Consider the following 23,875-nt stretch of genomic DNA (forward strand, 5'->3'; position numbering starts at 1 on the left):
TCGGGCTGATACTGATCTTCGGCCTGACATGGCTGCTTGTCCTGTTCCAGAGGTTGCCCCTCAGCCCGCAAGATCCGGGCGGTCGCAGAGGGTGGGCTCACTGGTAGTTGGGAGCTCCAATGTCAGGCACATAATGGGGCCCCTTAGGGAAATGGCAGCAAGAGAGGGGAAGAAAACCAATGTGCACTCCATGTGCATACCAGGGGGAGTCATTCCAGATGTGGAAAGGGTCCTTCCGGATGCCATGAAGGGTACAGGGTGCACCCATCTGCAGGTGGTCGCTCATGTCAGCACCAATTGTGTGTGTCGCTATGGATCGGAGGAAATCCTCTCTGGCTTCCGGCAGCTATCTGATTTGGTGAAGACTGCCAGTCTCGCTAGCGGGATGAATGCAGAGCTCACCATCTGCAGCATCGTTGACAGGACTGACTGCGAATCTTTGGTACAGAGCCGAGTGGAGGGTCTGAATCAGAGGCTGAGACGGTTCTGCGACCGTGTGGGCTGCAGATTTCTCGACTTGCGCCATAGGGTGGTGGGCTTTCGGGTTCCGCTGGATAGGTCAGGAGTCCACCACACGCAACAAGCGGCTACACGGGTAGCAGGGGCTGTGTGGCGTGGGCTGGGCGGTTTTTTAGGTTATATGGCCTTGGGCAAGTACAGAAAGGGCAACAGCCTCAACGGGTGCAGGGCAAAGTCAGGACATGCGGGGACCAAGCAGCAATCGGTATTGTAATTGTCAACTGTCGAAGCTGCATTGGTAAAGTACCAGAACTTCAAGCGCTGATAGAAAGCACCGAAGCTGAAATCGTTATAGGTACAGAAAGCTGGCTTAAGCCAGAGATAAATTCTGCCGAAATTTTTACAAAGGTACAGGTGGTGTTTAGAAAGGATAGATTGCATGCAACCGGTGGTGGAGTGTTCGTCGCTGTTAGTAGTAGTTTATCCTGTAGTGAAGTAGAAGTGGATAGTTCCTGTGAATTATTATGGGTGGAGGTTACACTCAACAACCGAGCTAGATTAATAATTGGCTCCTTTTACCGACCTCCCGACTCAGCAGCATTAGTGGCAGAACAACTGAGAGAAAATTTGGAATACATTTCACACAAAATTTTCTCAGCATGTTATAGTCTTAGGTGGAGATTTCAATTCACCAGATATAGACTGGGACACTCAGATGTTTAGGACGGGTGGTAGGGACAGAGCATCAAGTGACATTATACTGAGTGCACTATCCGAAAATTACCTCGAGCAATTAAACAGAGAACCGACTCGTGGAGATAACATCTTGGACCTACTGACAACAAACAGACCCAAACTTTTCGCTCTTGAAGTGCAGAACAGGGCATCAGTGATCATAAGGCCGTTGCAGCATCCCTGAATATGGAAGTTAATAGGAATATAAAAAAAGGGAGGAAAGTTTATCTGTTTAGCAAAAGTAATAGAAGGCAGATTTCAGACTACCTAACAGATCAAAACGAAAATTTCTGTTCCAACACTGACAATGTTGAGTGTTTATGGAAAAAGTTCAAGGCAATCGTAAAATGCGTTTTAGACAGGTACGTGCCAAGTAAAACTGTGAGGGACGGGAAAAACCCACCGTGGTACGACAACAAAGTTAGGAAACTACTGCGAAAGCAAAGAGAGCTTCACTCCAAGTTTAAACGCAGCCAAAACCTCTCAGACAGACAGAAGCTAAACGATGTCAAAGTTAGCGTAAGGAGGGCTATGCGAGAAGCGTTCAGTGAATTCGAAAGTAAAATTCTATGTACCGACTTGACAGAAAATCCTAGGAAGTTCTGGTCTTACGTTAAATCAGTAAGTGGCTCGAAACAGCATATCCAGACACTCCGGGATGATGATGGCATTGAAACAGAGGATGACACACGTAAAGCTGAAATACTAAACACCTTTTTCCAAAGTTGTTTCACAGAGGAAGACCGCACTGCAGTTTCTTCTCTAAATCCTCGCACAAACGAAAAAATGGCTGACATCGCAATAAGTGTCCACGGAATAGAAAAGCAACTGGAATCACTCAATAGAGGAAAGTCCACTGGACCTGATGGGATACCAATTCGATTCTACACAGAGTACGCGAAAGAACTTGCCCCCCTTCTAACAGCCGTGTACCACAAGTCTCTAGAGGAACGGAGGGTTCCAAATGATTGGAAAAGAGCACAGGTAGTCCCAGTCTTCAAGAAGGGTCGTCGAGCAGATGCGCAAAACTATAGACCTATATCTCTGACGTCGATCTGTTGTAGAATTTTAGAACATGTTTTTTGCTCGAGTATCATGTCGTTTTTGGAAACCCAGAATCTACTATGTAGGAATCAACATGGATTCCGGAAACAGCGATTGTGTGAGACCCCAACTCGCTTTATTTGTTCATGAGACCCAGAAAATATTAGATACAGGCTCCCAGGTAGATGCTATTTTTCTTGACTTCCGGAAGGCGTTCGATACAGTTCCGCACTGTCGCCTGATAAACAAAGTAAGAGCCTACGGAATATCAGACCAGCTGTGTGGCTGGATTGAAGAGTTTTTAGCAAACAGAACACAGCATGTTGTTATCAATGGAGAGACGTCTACAGACGTTAAAGTAACCTCTGGCTTGCCACAGGGGAGTGTTATGGGACCATTGCTTTTCACAATACATATAAATGACCTAGTAGATAGAGTCGGAAGTTCCATGCGGCTTTTCGGGGATGATCCTGTAGTATACAGAGAAGTTGCAGCATTAGAAAATTGTAGCGAAATGCAGGAAGATCTGCAGCGGATAGGCACTTGGTGCAGGGAGTGGCAACTGTCCCTTAACATAGACAAATGTAATGTATTGCGAATACATAGAAAGAAGGATCCTTTATTGTATGATTATATGATAGCGGAACAAACACTGGTAGCAGTTACTTCTGTAAAATATCTGGGAGTATGCGTGCGGAACGATTTGAAGTGGAATGATCATATAAAATTAATTGTTGGTAAGGCGGATACCAGGTTGAGATTCATTGGGAGAGTGCTTAGAAAATGTAGTCCATCAACAAAGGAGGTGCCTTGCAAAACACTCGTTCGACCTATACTTGAGTATTGCTCATCAGTGTGGGATCCATACCAGATCGGTTTGACGGAGGAGATAGAGAAGATCCAAAGAAGAGCGGCGCGTTTCGTCACAGGTTTATTTGGTAACCGTGATAGCATTACGGAGATGTTTAATAAACTCAAGTGGCAGACTCTGCAAGAGAGGCGCTCTGCATCGCGGTGTAGATTGCTCGCCAGGTTTCGAGAGGGTGCGTTTCTGAATGAGGTATCGAACATATTGCTTCCCCCTACTTATACCTCCCGAGGAGATCACGAATGTAAAATTAGAGAGATTAGAGCGCGCACGGAGGCTTTCAGACAGTCGTTCTTCCCGCGAACCATACGCTACTGGAACAGGAAAGGGAGGTAATGACAGTGGCACGTAAAGTGCCCTCCGCCACACACCGTTGGGTGGCTTGCGGAGTATAAATGTAGATGTAGATGTAGAATCCCTCCTTACAAACTGCTTAGTGACTGGATTGGATTGCATTAATCTGGGGGAAAGCGACCAAATAGCAAGGTCATCGGTCTCACTGGATTAGGGAAGGATGGGGAAGGAAGTCGGCCATGCCCTGTCAAAGGAACTATTCTGGCATTTGCCTGAAGTGATTCAGGAAAATCACAGAAAACCTGAATCACGAAGCCCAGACATGGGATTGAACAGTCATCCTCCCGAATATGAGTCCAGTGTGCTAACCACTACGCCACCTCGCTCGGTAAACCGCTTAGTGACTATCAGGTCCCAGATATCAGGGGGCATGTCCCTAGCACCACATTCGATGATCAGCCTGGTGCTCGTCACCCAGGCACAGGTCTGGATAACTTGTCAGATACTTGATTGCCGAGTCAACCTCTTCTTTCGCATTTACAGAATGTCCTCCAAGAGGTATCCTATCAAGGTGTTATGTTGTTTCCAGTTAGTGATACAAAGTCTGAGGCTACTAACAACACTGTCCGCAAGGTCATAAATATGCAACATGAACAGCAAAGCACCCAGCACATTTCCCTGGGGCACTTATACATCTACGTGATTACTCTGCTATTCACAATAAAGTGCCTGGCAGAGGGTTCAATGAACCACCTTCAAGCTGTCTCTCTACTATTCCACTCTCTAATGGCGCGTGGGAAAAACCAGCACATAAATTTTTCTGTGTGAGCCCTGATCTCTTATTTTATCGTCATGATCATTTCTCCCTCTGTAGGTGGGTGCCAACAAAATGTTTTCGCAATTGGAGGAGAAAACTGGTGATTGAAATTTCATGAGAAGATTCCCTCGTAATGAAAAAAGCCTTTGTTTTAATGACTGCCACTCCAATTCACGTATCATGTCTGTGGCACTATCTCCCCTACTTCGCGATAATACAAAACAAGCTGCCCTTCTTTGTACTTTTTCGATGTCATCTGTCAGTCCCATCTGATGTGGATTCCACACTGCACAGCAATACTCCAAAATAGGGTGGGCAAGGGTGGTGTAAGCAGTCCCTTTGATAGACCTGTTGCACCTTCTAAGTGTTCTGCCAATGAATCACACTCTTTGGTTGGCTCTACCCACAACATTATTTATGTGATCGTTCCAATTTAGGGTATTGGTGACTGTAATCCCTAAGTATTTAGTTGAATTAACAGCCTTCAGATTTGTGTAACTTATTGCCTAATCGAAATTTAGTGGATTTCTTTTAGTACTCATGTGAATAACTTCACACTTTTCCTAATTCAGGGTCAACTGTCACTTTTCGCACTACACAGATATCTTATCTAAATAATGTTGCAATTCATGTTGGTCATCTGATGACTTTACAAGAAGGTAAATGACAGCATAATCTGCACACAATCTAAGGTGCCTACTGAGATTGTCTCTTATATCATTAATATAGATATAATTTTACTCAATGACTTTCCATCTATTAATACGAACTGTGGTCCTTCTGGCAGGAAATCATGAATCCAGTCACACAAATGAGGTGATATTCCATAGGCACACAATTTGGTTAGAAGACTCTTGTGAGTCTTCTAACGGTGTCTAAAGCCTTCTGGAAATCTAAAAATATGGAATAAATTTGACATCCCCTGTCGATAGCACTCATTACTTCACAAATATAAAGAGTTTGTTGTGTTTCGCAAGAATGACATTTTCTGAATCTGTGCTGACTACGTGTTAATAAATCATTTTCTTCAAAGTACCTCATAATGTTCCAAAACCTTACTGCAAATCAACATTAGTGATATGGGCCTGTAATTCAACGCATTACTCTTACTTCCCTTTTTGGGTATTGGTGTGACTTGAGCAATTTTCTAGTCTTTAGGTATGGATCTTTCTGTGAGCGAGCGTATACAATTTGGACTGGAAGCCTTGCTTTTATTAAGTGATTTGAGCTGCTTTGCGACACTGAGGAAATCTACTTCTATGTTTCTCACCCTGGCAGTTGATATGGATTGGAATTCAGGAATATTTACTTCGTCTTCTTTGGTGAAGGAGTTTTGGAAAACTGTGTTTAATAACTCTCCTTTGGTGGCACTGTCATCAGTGACTTCACCGTTATTATTGCACAGTGAAGGTATTGATTGCGTCTTGCCACTGGTGTGCTTTATGTATGACCAGAATCTCTCTGGGTTTTCTGCCAGATTTCAAGACAGTTTCGTTGTGGAAATTATTGAAAGCATCTCACATTGAAGTACGCATTATATTTCAAACTTCTGCTAAACTTTGCCAGTCTTGGGGATTTTGCGTTCTTTTAAATTTTCCATGCTTTTTTCGCTGCTTCTGCAACAGTGATCTGACTCATTTAGTGTACCATGGAGGATCAGTACCATCACTTATTAATTTATGTGATATATCTCTCTCAATTGCTGTCGATACTATCTCTCTGAAATCATTACACAACTTTTCTAGGCTTACATGACCAGATCGGAAGGAGTGAAGACTGTCTCTTAAAAATGTGTTAAGAGCATTTTTATCAGCTTTTTTAAACAGATATGCTTTGTGTTTCTTTTTGACGGTTGTAGGAGCCTAGCAGCTACTGCCTTGTGGTCGCTAATCCCTGTATTCATCATGATACTGACTATTTGTCCAGGATTATTTGTTGCTGATAGGTCAAGTGTGTTTTCGAAACCATTTATGCTTCAAGTGGCCTCATGAACTACTTGTTCAAAATCATTTTCTAAGATCGCATTCAGTACAATTTCGGATGACGTTTTACGCCTGCCACCGGCTTTAAATGTGTAATTTTTCCAGCATATTGAGGGTAGATTAAAGTCATCACTGACTATAATTGTATGAGTGGGGTACCTATTTGAAATGGGACTCAAGTTTTCTTTGAACTGTCCAGCAACTATATCTTCTGAGTCAGGGGTCAGCAAAATGACCCAATTAATAGTTTAGTCCGATTGTCAAGTACAACCTCTACCCATACTATTTTGCAGGAAATATCTAGTTCAATTTCACTACAAGGCAAACTAATTCTGATACCAATAAATACTCCACCACCAACTGTATTTAATCTAGCCTTTCTGAACACTGTTAGATTGTTAGAAAAAGTTTCTGCCGAGTTTATTTCTGGCTTTAGCCTGCTTTCTGTACCTATAGCTAATTGAGCTCCAGTGTTTTCTATTAGGGCCTGGCACTCTGGTACTTTTCCAACACAGCTACAACAATTTACAACTACAATACCAATAATTTCTACAACTCACTTACTGTGTTTTACTTGCCCCTTTCAGATGGACACCCTTTCTATTGTTCCCTGGGGCCCTCTAACCTAAAAAACCGCCCAGTCCCTTCCACATAGCCCCCGCTACCCGTGTAGCCACTTCCTGCGTGTAGTGGACTCCTGACCAATTAAGCGGAACCCGGAAACCCACCACCCGATGGCGCAAGTCAAGGAATCTGCAGCCTACACTGTCACAGAACCACCTGAGCCTCTGATTCAGACACTCCACTCGGCTCTGCACCAAAGGACCACAGTCTGTTCTATCGACGATGCTTCAAATGGTGAGCTCCGCCTTAATCTTGCAAGCAAGACTGTCAGTCTTTACCATTTCCGCTAGCCACCCAAAACCAGAGAGAATCTCCTATGATATATGTCATTGGTATCGACATGAGCCACCACCTGCAGTTGGCTGCACCCTGTACTCTACATGGCTTTTGCAAGCAGCCTTTCCACATCTGAAATGACTCCCCCCAGTATGCACACGGAGTGCACACTTGCTTCCTTCCCCTCCTTGGCAGCAATGTTCCTAAGGGGGTCCATTACGTACCTAACATTGGAGCTCCCAACTACCAGCAAACCCACCCTCTGAACGCTCAGACCTTGTGGGCCGAGAAGCTTCCTCTGGAACAGGGTGGATGATTGCATCCGGCTGAGAGACATCATCAGCTACAGATAATGCCCGAAACCTGTTCGTCAAACAATCTGGGGAGGCCCTACGATCAGCCCCTTGGAAAATTTTTCATTGCCTGCCAGACTTTGGGATGATCTCCCACTCAACCACGGGTGAGGGGTCAACCTCAGAGCAGGCAGCACCTGGGACAGCCACAGCAGTGGACCGAATGGATGACACATGGGACTTGCTCGATGTCTCTCACACCCCTGTGTCCGACCTCCTCCTCCCCCCCCCCCCCCCCCCGACTGGGATGCCCCTTGGCAGCAGCCTCAAGCTGTGTGACGAAAGCCAATGCAGCCTGGAGCTGTGACCGAAGGGTCGCCAACTCTGCTCGCATCTGTCCACAGCAATCACAGTTCCTACCCATTACTGCAGTCGCTTCGATTTGAAGCCCGTAAAAATATACAACAAACGAACGGTGTACTCGGCTTATTAGCAGCAGGAATTGGAAATGCTCTCTCACTAACGGTCTATCTGACACTAAGCTACACCAACCAAAACAAACAAAAGCCTGTACAATCCAAGGTTTGATAGCAACAGCGGTATGGTATGCTACACAGTTATTAAAATAAAAGCTTGTGCCTAGTAAGCACTCTAACACACAAGAAACTACTACTACATTTACTGATGATTTTTCATCCAAGAGAACTTGCTGCATCCTTCCTCTCAAAAAAATCCTCAATCCAGTCACAAATTTTACTTGATACCCCATATGATCATACTTTTGATAAGTGCATGTGTGGTACTAAGTCAAATGCTTTCTGGAAGTCATGAAATACTGCATCTACCTGATTGCCCTGATATAGTGCTTTCTACATCTACATTGATACTCCGCAAGCCACCCAACGGCGTGTGGCGGAGGGCACTTTACGTGCCACTGTCATTACCTCCCTTTCCTGTTCCAGTCGCGTATGGTTCGCGGGAAGAACGACTGTCTGAAAGCCTCCGTGCGCGCTCTAATCTCTCTAATTTTACATTCGTGATCTCCTCGGGAGGTATAAGTAGGGGGAAGCAATATATTCGATACCTCATCCAGAAACGCACCCTCTCGAAACCTGGCGAGCAAGCTACACCGCGATGCAGAGCACCTCTCTTGCAGAGTCTGCCACTTGAGTTTATTAAACATCTCCGTAACGCTATCACGGTTACCAAATAACCCTGTGACGAAACGCGCCGCTCTTCTTTGGATCTTCTCTATCTCCTCCGTCAGACCGATCTGGTACGGATCCCACACTGATGAGCAATACTCAAGTATAGGTCGAACGAGTGTTTTGTAAGCCACCTCCTTTGTTGATGGACTACATTTTCTAAGCACTCTCCCAATGAATCTCAACCTGGTACCCGCCTTACCAACAATTAATTTTATATGATCATTCCACTTCAAATCGTTCCGCACGCATACTCCCAGATATTTTACAGAAGTAACTGCTACCAGTGTTTGTTCCGCTATCATATAATCATACAATAAAGGATCCTTCTTTCTATGTATTCGCAATACATTACATTTGTCTATGTTAAGGGTCAGTTGCCACCCCCTGCACCAAGTGCCTATCCGCTGCAGATCTTCCTGCATTTCGCTACAATTTTCTAATGCTGCAACTTCTCTGTATACTACAGCATCATCCGCGAAAAGCCGCATGAAACTTCCGACACTATCTACTAAGTCATTTATATATATTGTGAAAAGCAATGGTCCCATAACACTCCCCTGTGGCACGCCAGAGGTTACTTTAGCGGTTGTAGACGTCTCTCCATTGATAACAACATGCTGTGTTCTGTTTGCTAAAAACTCTTCAATCCAGCCACACAGCTGGTCTGATATTCCGTAGGCTCTTACTTTGTTTATCAGGCGACAGTGCGGAACTGTATCGAATGCCTTCCGGAAGTCAAGAAAAATAGCATCTACCTGGGAGCCTGTATCTAATATTTTCTGGGTCTCATGAACAAATAAGGCGAGTTGGGTCTCACACGATCGCTGTTTCCGGAATCCATGTTGATTCCTACAGAGTAGATTCTGGGTTTCCAGAAACGGCATGATACGCGAGCAAAAAACATGTTCTAAAATTCTACAAGAGATCGACGTAAGAGATATAGGTCTATAGTTTTGCGCATCTGCTCGACGACCCTTCTTGAAGACTGGGACTATCTGTGCTCTTTTCCAATCATTTGGAACTCTCCGTTCCTCTAGAGACTTGCGGTACACGGCTGTTAGAAGGGGGGCAAGTTCTTTCGCGTACTCTGTGTAGAATCGAATTGGTATCCCGTCAGGTCCAGTGGACTTTCCTCTATTGAGTGATTCCAGTTGCTTTTCTATTCCTTGGACACTTATTTCAATGTCAGCCATTTTTTCGTTTGTGCGAGGATTTAGAGAAGGAACTGCAGTGCGGTCTTCCTCTGTGAAACAGCTTTGGAAAAAGGTGTTTAGTATTTCTGTATGGTCATGTGATAAAAGAGCAAGTCGTGTTTCACATGACTGATATTTTCGAAATCCACGCTGGTTGGCATGGAGACAGTTTTCCTGTTTAAGATATCTCTTATGTTTGAGCACAGAATACTCTATGCAACAATGAAAATGTAAACTGAATGAAAATAGCCAATTCCTATCAATTCTAATGTGCTGATCGTGAGTATTAGCAAAGACAATTCAAAATTAGCTTCAGTTTTCATTTTACAGTGTTTTATTACGGTGAGATAATTATACACGGATTTTTATGTTAAGTTTAAAATCAAATATTATAATGGTTTGTCAAAGTAATAATAACTAGTAACAATGGATTATATTATTGTCCCTAGTCTTACTTGTGCACAATATTTTGGTTATAAACATTCTGATACCAATTTTGGTGCTCTTTTTGTCTCCCTCCTCTTCAACTTCAGTGACTTGATTAATGCATGTAACAATTTTTGCACATTTGCTTCCAGATTAACTACCAGTTATTAAAGTTGACTGCTATTGAAGTGAACAAAACTGCCGCAAGTTTGTGTTAACAGTGTTAATACATTTTGCTATGTGTATGGAGAAGTGACACTTGTGTCACAAAAACAGCAACTAACTCCATTGATTAAAAAAGCTTACAGTTGTTATTTTGGGTGCAAAACAGGTGATCAGGATAAACCCTGGGCTCCACATGTGATCTGCAACACTTGTGTCAACAACCTCAGGAATTGGATGCATAGGAAAGGACATTCAATGCACTTTGCAGTGCCCATGACGTGGTGTGAGCCAACTAACCATGTCGCTGACTGTTACTTTTCTATGGTTTCTCCTATCAAGAAGGGAATATCTAAGAAGAAGAAGAAGAAGAAGAAGAAGAAGAAGAAGAAGAAGAAGTGGACCGTGATCTATCGCAACATTCCATCTGCCTTATGTCCAGTTCTACACAGGGGAAGGATTGCCAATACCTGAACCAACAACAGAGTACAAGATCACTTCTGATGGGGATTCTGAATGTCCTGAACCATGTACATCACATGATCCAGTTTCTTCTAAATACATCATCAACTGATGATCCACAAAACTTGTCTGAAAATGAGTTCAGTGATCTCATTAAAGATTTGAAGCTCTCTAAAGCTAAGGCTGAGATTTCAGCCTCAATATTGCAGCAGTGCAATTGTCTGGAAAGCAATGTACGAGGGTCGGTCAAAAAGTAATGCCTCCCATTTTTTTTCTACTTAAAGAAATTAAGTTAAGTGAAAAATTTGAATTTGGCGCCATTCCTCAAACCTTCTTCTGCAATCCACTGCAGTAGTAACTTTCTGTGTCAACAGGTGGCAGCACAGCAGAAGTTTGTAAGATGGCCGACATCGATGTTCGTTTGAGACAGCGTTGTGTGATTGAATTCTTGAATGCAGAAGGTGAAACGCCCATACGCATTCATGAAAGACTGAAGAAGGTGTATGGTGTTGTGACAGTGGATGTCAGCACTGTTAGACGATGGGTTCGTTGTTGTAAGGAAGCTGAAGGGCAAACACCGTTGACTGACGAAAAGCGGAGCGGCAGGCCGGTGAATGCAGTGACTCCACACAACATTCAGCAAGTTGATGACATCATTCGTGGTGACCGTCGGGTGACTGCAGATGAAGTGTGTCGCATTATTTCTCTTAGTAAAGGCAGTGTGATCACGATTATTAAACAATTGGGGTACTCAAAAGTTTGTGCACGCTGGGTTCCAAGAATGTTAACCGATCAGAATAAAGAGGCAAGGAAAACAATAGCCTCCCAACACTTGCAGCGCTTCCGTTTGGAGGGAGATGAGTTTCTGAAAAAAATTGTGACCGGGGACGAAACATGGGTGCATTTTTTTGAACCCGAATCAAAGAGGCAGTCAATGGAGTGGCGTCACACAAGCTCGCCGAGGAAGAAAAAATTCAAAACTGTGCGATCGGCAGGGAAAGTTATGGCAACAGTTTTCTGGGATACAGAGGGTGTGATTCTGGTTGATTTTTTGGAGCAGGGATGCACAATAAATTCTGTTCAATACGTCACAACCCTCAACAAACTTAAAGCACGTCTTCAGCGCGTTCGCCCAACAAAATCAATGGCAGATGTTCTTCTTTTGCATGACAATGCAAGACCACACACCAGTCGTCACACCTCTGACGAGATTGTCAAAATTGGATGGGAAGTTTTGCCTCATCCCCCATACAGCCCTGACCTGGCACCATCAGACTTCCATCTGTTCAGGCCACTAAAAGAAGCTCATCGTGGGATTCATTTTGAAGATGAGGAGGCCGTCAAAACATCCGTGCGTCAATGGCTTAGGAAGCAGAGCTGTGATTTTTACCGTGCTGGGATACATGCCCTTGTTCAAAGATGGACCAAAACTGTAGAGATGGGCGGAGATTACATTGAAAAATGACAAAATGATCCTCAATGTTGTGGTTTTCAACCTATGTAATTGCATTTAAATTTCCTGACAATTAAACGTAGAAAAAAAAAATAGGAGGCATTACTTTTTGACTGACCCTCGTAAATGTTTCATTCTACTGCAGAAGAGCCAAAAATTCACTCCTCTTTTTAAAATGCAAGATAGTCTTGTGGCACATGTAGACATAAATGGTCTAATGATGGCTCTCAGAATTAATGACAACCCTGATGAGTGGAGACTCTGATTCCTCAAAGTTGAGCTTAAAAGCAGTGCTTCTACATATTGGCAATGAGCTTCCTTCTATTCCAGTTGGGCATAGTGTGCATATGAAAGAGTCATACCAAAACATGAAAATTTTACGAGATGCCATCAAGTATAATGTCTGTGAATGGCAGATTTGTGGTGACTTGAAAGTGGTTGCACTGCTATTAGGTAAACAGTTAGGGTATACTGAATATGGCTGCTTTGTCTGTGAATGGGATAGGCGAGCTCATGCATCTCATTACAGTAAACATGAATGGCCCACCAGAAAATCTCATCAACCAGGTATAAAGAACATTAAGTGTGAACCTCTAGTAGACCCTAAAAAGATTCTGCTTCTGCCCTTACACATCAAGTTGGGGCTCATGAAAAACTTTATAAAGGGAATGAACAAAGAATGTGACGCATTTAAGTACGTAAGGCAAAAATTTCCTTACTTAAGAGATGCCAAAGTAAAGGACGGCATCTTTGTAGGCCCACAGATTTGACACTTTTGATGGAATCATACAAGATGATGAAAAGCATGCATGGGAATGTTTTACGACAGTTTGATTACAGTTCTTAGGGAACAAATGAGCAATAAATTATAAGGAGATTGTAGATGACATGTTGTCATCTTATGAAAAACTTGGTTGCAACATGTAATTGAAAATGCATTTCTTACATAGTCATCTTGACTTCTTCTCCAAAGATTGTGGTGCAGTAAGTGATGAACATGGGGAGCGATTTCATCGAGATATTGCCACATTTGAGAAGAGGTAAGCTGGAAAGTGGAGCCCTACTATTTTAGCAGATTGCTGTTGAACTGTCATAAGGGATGTTCCCGAGTATGTGAATAAACATCAAGCTAAGCGAAAACGGTCATCTCCTGAATTTATCTCTGAACAAAATATGTAGTTGTAGATACTGTACATATGGACATTTAACATTTATAATGCTTTATATACATTTGTGACCAGGTAACATATATATTTTCTTTTGTGCTTTACATAGTTGTGGTACAAAGTAGACTTAGCAAGTATTTTCATTCCTGTAATATTATCTGCATTTTTTCTTAATATTTTATTTTTGTACTTGCAGAATGGCACTGAAATTTATCAATGCATAACACATGACCTAATTCAAGGAATTATTCACTTAAAATTTGTTAGGCTAAATCTTGGAACATGAATGCATATTTAGTTGGTGAGTTATTTATACAAAAATGTAGATTAGTTTTTCAAAAAACTAGAACTAAGTATTTATGAAGATGATTTTGTATCATTTTATACCAAAATAAACATAAATGACTCAAAATCATACGATTTACACACTTTCACTTCAAATTTGTTGTTCAGTGATATGTTCAAAGATCCTACAACAAAAAGGTGTCAAGGACACTGGACGGTAGTGTGACTTGTGCTTTCTTCCAACAACTGGGCACAGTTTTTTGTGTGAGGAACCTACAATAGATTACAGTTAACAAATGGGCTACTCAACTGAAAACTGGCTATAGAATCTGCAAGGGATTCCACCAGACCTTGGGTCTTCCTCTATTTTAACGATTTCAGCTGCTTCTCAGTGCCACCGACGCTAGTATCTATCCGACTCATCTTTTCAGTGGTGGTGGTGTTGTGGTCTTCAGTCCAAAGACTGGTTTGATGCAGCTCTCCAGGATACTCTATCCTGGGCAAGCTTCTTCACCTCCGGGTAACTACTGAAACCCACACCCTTCTCAATCTGCTTACTGTATTTATCTCTTGGTCTTCCTCTACGATTTTTACCCACCACACTTCCTTCCAGAACTAAATTGGTGATCCCTTGATGCCTCAGAACGTGTTCCACCAACTGGTCCCTTTTTCTAGTCAGGTTGTACAACAAATCTCTCTTCTCCCAATTCTATTCAGTACCTCCTCATTATTTGCATGATCTAAACATCTAATCTTCACCTTTTTAGCATTCTTCTGTAGCACTGCACTTCAACAGCTTCTATTCTTTTGTCTAAACTGTTTCATCCATGTTTCACTTCCATATGTGGCTACACTCCATACAAATACTTTCAGATAGAACTTCCTCACATTTAAATCTGTACTCATTGTTAACAAATTTCCCTTCTTCAAGAATGATCTTCATGCCATTACGAGTCCACATTTTATATCCTCCCTACTGCGACCATCATCAGTTATTTTTCTTCTCAAATAGCAAAACCCACCTACTACTTTAACTGTCTTGCTTCCTAATCTAATTCCCTCAGCATCACCTGATTTAATTTTACTACATTCCATTATCCTTGTTTTGCTTTTGTTGGTGTTCACATTGTACCCTCTTTTCAAGACACTGTCCATTCCGTTCAACTGCTATTCCAAGTCCTTTGCTGTCTCTGACAGAACTGCAATGTCATCAGCAAACCTTTTTATTTCTTCTCCATTGATTTTAATTCCTACTCCAAATTTTTCTTTTGTTTCCTTTACTGCTTGCTCAATATACAGATTGAATAACACCAGGGATAGGCTACAACCTTGTCTCACTCCCTTCTCAACCACTGCTTCCCTTTCATGTCCCTCGACTCTTATGACTGTCATCTGGTTTCTGTACAAATTGTAAATAGCCTTTTGCTCTTTTTTGTATTTTACCCCTGCCACCTTTAGAATTTGAAAGAAAGTATTCTAATCAAGATCGTGAAACACTTTCTCTAAGTCTAAAAATACTATAAACATAGGTTTGCCTTTCCTTAGTTTATCCTCTATAACATGTTTTAGGGCCAGTATTGCCTAGTGTGTTCCAACATTTCTCCAAAATCGAAACTGATCTTCCCTGCGGTTGGCTTCTACCAGCTTTGACATTCTTCCACAAAGGAGCTGCGTTAGTATTTTGCAACAGTAACTTATTGGACTGATAGTTTGGTAATTTCCACATCTGTCAGCACCTGCTTTCTTTTGAATTGGAATTATTATAGTCTTCTTGAATTCCAGAGATATGCTTCTGCATCCTTACATTTGCCCTCTAGCCAGCCTGCTTAGCCATTTTGCACTTCCTGTTGATCTCATTTGTTAGACATTTGTATTCCTTTTTGCCAGCTTCATTTATTGTATTTTTATATTTTCTCCTTTCATCAATTAAATTCAATATCTCCTGTATTACCCAAGTATTTCTACTAGCCCTCGTCTTTTTACCTACTTGATCCTCTGTGGTCTTCACTATTTCGTCTCTCTGAGCTACCCATTCTTCTTCTACTGTATTCCTTTCCCCTGTTCTTGTCAATTGTTCCCTAATCATCCCTCTGGAACTCTCTACGACTTCTGATTCTTTCAGTTCATCCAGGTCCCATCTCCTTAAATCCCTGCTTTTTGCAGTTTCTTCAGTTTTAATCTGAAGTTCATAACCAATAAGTTGTGGTCAGAGTCCACATCTGTCCCTGGAAATGTCTTACAATTTAAAACCTTGTTCCAAAATCTCTGTCTTAACATTATATAATCAATGTGAATCCTTCCGGTGTCTCCAGGTCTCTTCCACATATACAGCCTTCTTTCATAAATCTTAAACTAAGTGTTTGGTATGATTAAATTATGTTCTGTGCAAAATTCTTCAATGTGGCTTCCTTCTTCATTCCTTTCCCTCAGTCCATATTCACCTACTACTTTTCCTTCTCTTTCTTTTCCTACTATCACATTCCAGTCCACCACGACTATTAAATTTTTGTCTCCCTTGCCTACCTGAATAATTTCTTTTATCTCATCACACATTTCCTCAATCTCTTCCTCATCTGTGGAGCTAGTTGGCATATAAACTTGTATTACTATGGTGGGTGTGGACTTGGTGTCGATTTTGGCTACAACAATGCATTGACTATGCTATTCATAGTAGCTTATCCACATTCCTATGTTTTGATTCATTATTAAACCTATTCCTGCATTGCCCCTATTTAATTTTGTATTTATAACCCTCCTGTATTCACCTGACAGGAAGTCCAGTTCCTCCTGCCACAGAAGTTCACTAATTCCCACTATATCTAACTTTAACATATCCATTTCCCTTTTTCAATTTTCTAACCTACCTGCCCGATTCAGGGATCTGACATTCCATGTTCTGATACGTAGCACGCCAGCTTTGTTTCTCCTGATAATGAAGTCCTTTTGAGTACTCCCTGCCCAGAGATCCAAATGGGGGCTATTTTACTTCCAGAATGTTTTACCCTAAAGGATGCTATCGCCATTTAACCATAAAGTAGTTGAACACAGAAGGGTAGTTGGAGCTAGATGCATGGAACATTCCATTTTGGAAATGGTTAGGGAATTCAACATTCCTACATCTACAGTGTCAAAAGTGGGCCAAGAATACCAAATTTCAAGAATTACATCACACCATGGACAACACAGTGGCCAATGACCTTCACTTAACGACCAAGAGAGTGGCGTTTGCATGGAGTTGTTAGTGCTAACAGACAAGCAACACTGCATAAAGTAACCGCAGAAATCAATGAGGGATGTGTGGCAAAATCTGGCATTAATGGGCTATGGCAGCAGACAACCAACATGGGTATGTTTGCTAACAGCAAATCATCACCTGCAGCACCTGTCTTGGACTCTTTATCATATCTGTTGGACCCTAGACGACTGGTAAACTGTGACCGGGCCAGATGAGTCCTGATTTCAGTTGGTAAGAGATGATGGCATGGTGCGAGTGTGGTGCAGATCCCACGAAGCCATGGATCCTACATGTCAACAAGGCACTGTGTAAACTCGTGGTGGTCCCAAAAATGATGTGTGGGCTAAGTTTACACGAAACTGAATGGGTCCTCTGGTCCAGCTGAACTGATCACTGACTGGAAATGGATATGTTCAGCTACTTGGGAATCATTTACAGCCATTCATGGACTTCATGTTCCCATACAATGATGTGTGTTCTATGACAAACTACCAGATCACCGGACCACAATTGTCCACAACTGGTCTGAAGAACATTCTGAAGAGTTCGAGTGAATGATTTGGCCACCAAAATGCCCAATATGAATCCCATCAAACATTTATGGGGCATAATTGAAAGGTTAGTTCATGCACAAAATCCTACACCGGCAACACTTTGGCAGTTATAGGTAGCTATAGAAGCAGCAGGTCTCAATATTTCTGCAGAGGACATCCTGTGACTTGTTAGGTCGATGTCACATCGAGTTGCTGCACTATGCTGTGCAAGATAGTAGGAGGTATCCCATGAATTATCACTCTCTCCCATTATGAACTGTCCTACTGCATACTGAAAGTTTTAAGTTCCTTAATGAGATATGACACTACTCTTTCTGTATCTGGTTTGCTGAACATGTAAATCTTTCTACTTTTTTGTTGTTCATTGAGTGAAATAAAAACGAGTAAAAATATTCTATTCAAAATGTACTTAACTTTGTCTCTTAGATAAAATGTTTTCTTGAAGTTTTAAACAAAAAACACAAAATAATAAAATATGGAAAAATAATTAATAATAATAATAATAATAATGTTTATAGATTGTGCCATCACTCTTGCATGAGCTTTAGAAAAGCAGCAAATAAATACGAGCAGAATATTGTGTACAGCACATAGCAACACATTTCAATATTTTAAAAGCTCCCACTTTGTACATATTGTCTTTTATAAGCTTTTAGCAAATAACTTTACACTGATTTACTACATTTAGTTTCTTTGGAAGTGTAATTCATATCAATATTCAGATTATTTACTGATTTTTATAAATGAATTTCATATCTTTTGCTGCCATTTGTTTAATTTATGTCCTCAGAAACACAAGATCAATTCATACCTTGTGGTGAGCTGCAGCAACACTTACAATAATCTCTGTTACTATTTGGTCCATGTAACTTTAACAATCTTTGTCATTACCTAAGGATATACAGGCAAAAGGAAGTAACAAAATTTACGCACAGCAGTAAAAATAATCAGAAACAGCGAAAAATACAATACAACCTGTCAGCTTTTGCCAGTGACACAATACACAGGGCAGCACTACTTAGCGACTATGATGAATCATTATTAATCATATTTTAACTACCGAAGTAGCATACAAGATCTTGACAATAAAATGGAGTTTACGGGTTAATATATTTTGTTATTAATGCATTCACATGTATTAAAAACCTGACATCGGACCACAGGGCGGAGAAAACATTTTTTGATATTTTTACTTTCCTCTCTTTCCGTTTTAAATATCCCATCAGAATCGTGGCTCTGAGAAATTCACCCTCTGCCCCTAAACCCTGAAAATGATGCATTTGATGCTTATTCATTGCTTATGGCAGGAATCAGCTTTCCAACTCACCCCCCCCACCCCCATGGTTTTAACTACCTGTCAACAACAAAACAATTAGAAATTGAGAACATGGGACAATGTTACATTTTCTGACAATGCTGAAAACTGATAACTAATGCTTTTTAACAAACCATTCCAGCGTCTCACTCTATTAATTTTGTTGAACCCAGTATATCAAAATGGGTAGCCTAAAACTTGAATTGACCTCTACATTCCACATAGAACCACTACAGTCAACCTTCTAGTTCCATTTTCTACAGTTTGGTAAGAAAAGAAAATTCTACATATAAAACACCATGAGAATGGCGAGAAAAATAATGGAACATTGGAATTAAAACAATATAATGGGGGATAGATATAGTGGCATGTTGCTTAAGAAAATAAACTGCTGTCCCCCTCCCCTCCTTATGTGGTGATGCATGAACCATTTATAAATGAGTAGGTAATTTTGAAATACGCTTACCACTCTTATTTGGTCCCAGATTTGAATACAGTCTATTTTTGTCATCTGATGAACTTGTTGGACCACCACCTGCATTTTGCAGGAGAGTACTGTAGGATGGTTCACTTGGTTTCTTTAAAGAGTAACTTTTTGGAACCTAAAACAATAAACAGTAACATGATTAGCAAATAACAATTAACACTACAAAGTTCTAACAAAAGCCCAAGCTTCTGATAATAAGGAGTTTTGTTTTATGGGAAAATTAATTTCCTGGATACTTGGCAGGTCTTCTAACGTCAGGGATACGGACAAAAGCATCCATATTTTCTGCATTGTTCAACTGGAAAGTATTTCTGTTTTACAGACTTGCAGCTTGCTTTGATAAGGCACACTAAGTTTATATTATCTTACAATAGCATAACTGCAGCTTCTGTGCTAAAGGTTGATAGGTATGTCTTGGCCACTCCCTACTTCACATGAGAGAGAGAGAGAGAGAGAGAGAGAGAGAGAGAGAGAGAGAGAGAGAGAGAGAGAGAGAGAGATTTAGCATAACACACATGATATGCTACCTGGTGTCCCACAAAAGTAGTACAGTATGCAATGTGTGTTAGTGATACACAGATTATTATGTCTGCGAATAAACTTTAACACTGACTACTGCAATAGAAACAGAAATCATTGTTATCCAATTTGTGTAAGAGTTGGTGGTAGCTACTCCTTGCATTTTTCATAGCTGATGATCAATATATGTAGCAAAATATGTCAGTGATTTGTCAGTGGAGCAACTAATAAATGTACCCTGGTGGTTTAGTTTTTACAACAAGGTGTGTTAAATGTTGCACTAACATAGACATCAGAACAAGCTATAGATCAATGAGTAACCACAGTCTTTATCTCAGAATCACACTCATTGGATTTGCTAACTTGCAACGAGATTATCACCTTTCTATGCTATGGATCAGTCTGTACAACAAGCAACATATCAGGGGGGAGATGAAAGACAGCAATATCACACACTAGCCTCAATTTAGTTTAGGATCTATTAAAGAAATTACTATTGTTAAATCTTAGGCAATAGACCAAATGAAATATTACTTGCAGCTGTTGTACCTACAATGGACATAAAGATTATTATTTTACTTGTGATAGTACAGCCTGAAAGGTTTTATTGATTTATTCTGATTATTCATAAGCCTGGCTCATTTCAGATTGAAAAATGTAACATTTACCTGTGGCTGTGGCTTCTTTGGTTTCGGTGGCACTGCCGGCCCAACTTTTCTATTTGTATTCAGATCACTTTCAGTGATTTTTAAGTTAGCAATCTGTTGGTCCAAGTTACTAGTCATTTTGTACACCTGTGGAAAAACATACATATAATTATAATAAAGACAATTACAATTTGTTTGGCTGTAAAATGATTATTCTTGATTTCTGCAAGAGAAAAGCTACACAAAGTACTGAATTCGGAAAACTGCACTACAGTCCTTTGAACAAATGGAAGTAACATTCAAAACTTAACTATTAAATCACACAGAACCTGACACACATGATAATTTACAAACAACAACAGGCACACAGTGAAGAAAGAACAGAGCCTGGGTGGCAGTAGAGGAAACACGGACTGAAAAGTAACTAGATGGCACATCAAACGGGAAAATCTTGCTTCCACTTCGAAAATTTTTTTACTGTGTAAAAAGTTGTATATACCCACAAAGCAACAGGGATGAGGTTTGTTGGCCGGAACTTATTTCCAACCGTGAAGACGATGATTACAAACGACGTTCTAATAAAATAAGTTTCAAATGGTTCAAATGGCTCTGAGCACTATGGGACTTAACAATAAAATAAGTTTCAATAATGCTGACTCCTTACTATACTGTCAAAAATAAGGGAAACTGATTTCGCCAGTTCTAAAAATATAGTATTCTTGAAGACCAAGATCTGGTATCTTACGGAATTCAATGCATTTAAATCTCAACAAAACAATGATGATTACTCGGACAACAATTGTTGAACAGTTTTTATCTCACACTTGCAAGATAGAGATATTTCAATACTGCCATTCAAGTTCCTTCGTAAACACGTTAAATTAATAGTCACTATAAATAATTTCCCATGATTCTGCAAGTATTTCATCGAAACAAAATTTGAACAATTTATGTCGCGGCATAAATCTGAATTCAGTTCAACAATCCGCAATCGATGACTGCAATCTGTTTACAATTAGGCCACTGGTTCAGAAACTGTACGGAATCAACAGCAACAACCACCACAGAAATTCTATTATAATTGACACATAAGAAAACGATCCGTAATACAGTATTATTACACTTAAGACGACTACAATGCTACCTAAATTACCCCTGAATATCCAACAGGTCTTTTTCATCCAAAACCTTTCTTTCACTGCAGCGCACTGCCACTCCACTTCCTACCAAACACTGCTGTCACTGTCGTGAGTCAGAGTTGCAGTCTGTGACACGGTTGAGATAATAGAAGTCTCACTGTGATTGGTCAATATGTTGATGACATCATGTATTTGAATGAGCAAGACGACTGACGGAGTGACGAAGAGTTGGGAGTGCAGTGGTGTGTGTGTCAGCTGTAAACGTAACAAAACAAACGGGTGGCTCATTTGTTTCGGAATTGCATTGAGGGTTGGTTGTGTTTTTCGAATCGACGTACAAATCAATATAAGCAATGTGACTGACAATTTGGACTAAACAGTTTTGCTATCGCAATATTTACAATAGTTTTATAGGGGTAACACGATAAAGATCATAATAATAATAATTTAGTTGTGGTTAGGCGATAGTACATTAGATGAACTAATACATACAAAAATACTGTGGGTTGGTTTACAAATAACAAAATGAAATTGCTATTATTGTATTTGTTCATCTCAAGGAATGGGTGGACAACTAGCGACTCATATTCTGTCTTTAAATTGAAGTTCTGAAAGATCTTACGCAACTAGGCGGCAGTTTATTGAATATTTTATGCCTTATAAGCTCATAGCTGTTAATGTATTGTGGTAAGTTTATTGTACAGTGACCATAGAATTTTCTCGCGTTTTAATTCTGGTAACTTCTTCGTAGACAGTCAAACATAGAATATATATATAAGTTAGTTGCTGTCATGATTGTTTGCTCCTATCGGCCCATGTGGCCTAGCGGTTCGCTGCTACGTTCGCAGGTTCGAATCCTGCCTCGGGCATGGATATGTGTGATGTCCTTAGGTTAGTTCGGTTTAAATAGATCTAAGTCTAGGGGACTAATGACCTGAGATGACAAGTCCCATAGTGCTTAGAGCCATTTAGACCATTATTTTGTTTACTCGGTGCACAGAGATTTATAGTGTGCCCTATAATTAGTGATTATTCTAATGGTCTTTTTCTCCAATAACAGGATGCCGTGAACGTCACTGCAAGACAATACTTTAATACATGACATAATGCTTTGCAAAATGAGGCATTGTAAGATAGACTTCAGATGCACGGGTCATTAGATTCCTTAAGCGTAAATACTGGGCTCTAGGCATCTTATCATTAATATATTGTATATACATATTGTGTACAATAATTAATCATACACCCAAGAATTTGACAGCACTAGTATCATAGCAAGGAAGTTTGCTTTTTAAACTAAAAATCATCTGTTATGTTTTGTTTTCACTAACCAAAAGTCCATCTGCTTTAGAGCAACAAGATGTGATGTGCAATTGTATCTTCAACACAATTTCGAAGGCCTTTGGGATCGTTTTTAATCTGAAGGGAAGTTGTGTCTTCTGCATATAATACAGTAGTCAAATTTATGAAACGAAAGTAGGTCATTAATCATTATCAGAAACAAAATAGGTCCAAACACAGAGTTCTCTGGAACACCAATGTTGTAGGCTGTTGTCTCTGATAATGCCAACTTTTATGATACATATTCTACACAATGAAAGGTCTAGCTTAGATCAGAAAATGTAATCTGAGTAAAGCCTGTGCCCATGAACATTCAAAGGGCATTTATTTATTTAGATTTATATTCAGATTTCGTTTTGTAGACCCAAAAAATGAGATGATTCTTGTGGGTGTGGGACATTTATTTATTGTATTGAGAGTGCCATTGATCCTGGTAGCAATTGAGTTGCAATGATATGGAACAAGTCAGTATTTTTTCAGTGTTAATAATGCAGCAGCACACTACATGGTTAATTCATGACAAGACTCATAGTAACAACATGGAACACTAGAAGACATAAAAACATATTACATACATCAGAATTAATACTTATATGTACACATTTAAATTAGCAATATCAAAGTATTTAAGCAACAATATAACACTACAGCAACAAATAGTTTACATTTATGATTACATTGAATGCCTAACTCAGTTGTATAATAGAAACTTGCTCCTATGCACTAAAAATTCATTAATTGAATAGAATGACTTTTGTATTATATATTCTTTCAGTTTGCTCTTGAACTTTGGTGTTTCAGGAGCAAGACCTTTGATGTCACTGGGTAGAGCATGGTAAATTTTGATGCCTGTATAATTTACTCCTTTCTGTACAAGGGTATAGTTTTACT

The 23,875-nt window shown here is 40.3% G+C and overlaps 1 protein-coding gene across 2 annotated transcripts in view; it reads right to left on the reverse strand.

The window, feature by feature from the left end:
* Positions 1 to 21,809, reverse strand: part of LOC126469984 (lipoma-preferred partner homolog) — an 87,677-nt gene extending 65,868 nt beyond the window's left edge. Inside the window, exons 1-3 of one of the 2 annotated variants that reach the window (XM_050097427.1) lie at positions 21,658 to 21,809; positions 20,526 to 20,651; positions 19,318 to 19,453 (exon numbers count right to left, since the gene is read on the reverse strand). In XM_050097427.1, coding sequence (XP_049953384.1) covers positions 19,318 to 19,453; positions 20,526 to 20,642 — 253 coding nt within the window. In that variant the 5' untranslated portion in view covers positions 20,643 to 20,651; positions 21,658 to 21,809. Of the gene's footprint in view, positions 1 to 19,317; positions 19,454 to 20,525; positions 20,652 to 21,648 lie in introns of both variants that reach the window. The other variant, XM_050097428.1, reaches the window with a different exon arrangement.
* Between the last annotated feature and the right edge of the window lie 2,066 nt (positions 21,810 to 23,875).

This window comes from Schistocerca serialis, chromosome 3 (assembly GCF_023864345.2).
Source record: "Schistocerca serialis cubense isolate TAMUIC-IGC-003099 chromosome 3, iqSchSeri2.2, whole genome shotgun sequence".
Classification (NCBI taxonomy): Eukaryota; Metazoa; Arthropoda; class Insecta; order Orthoptera; family Acrididae; genus Schistocerca; species Schistocerca serialis.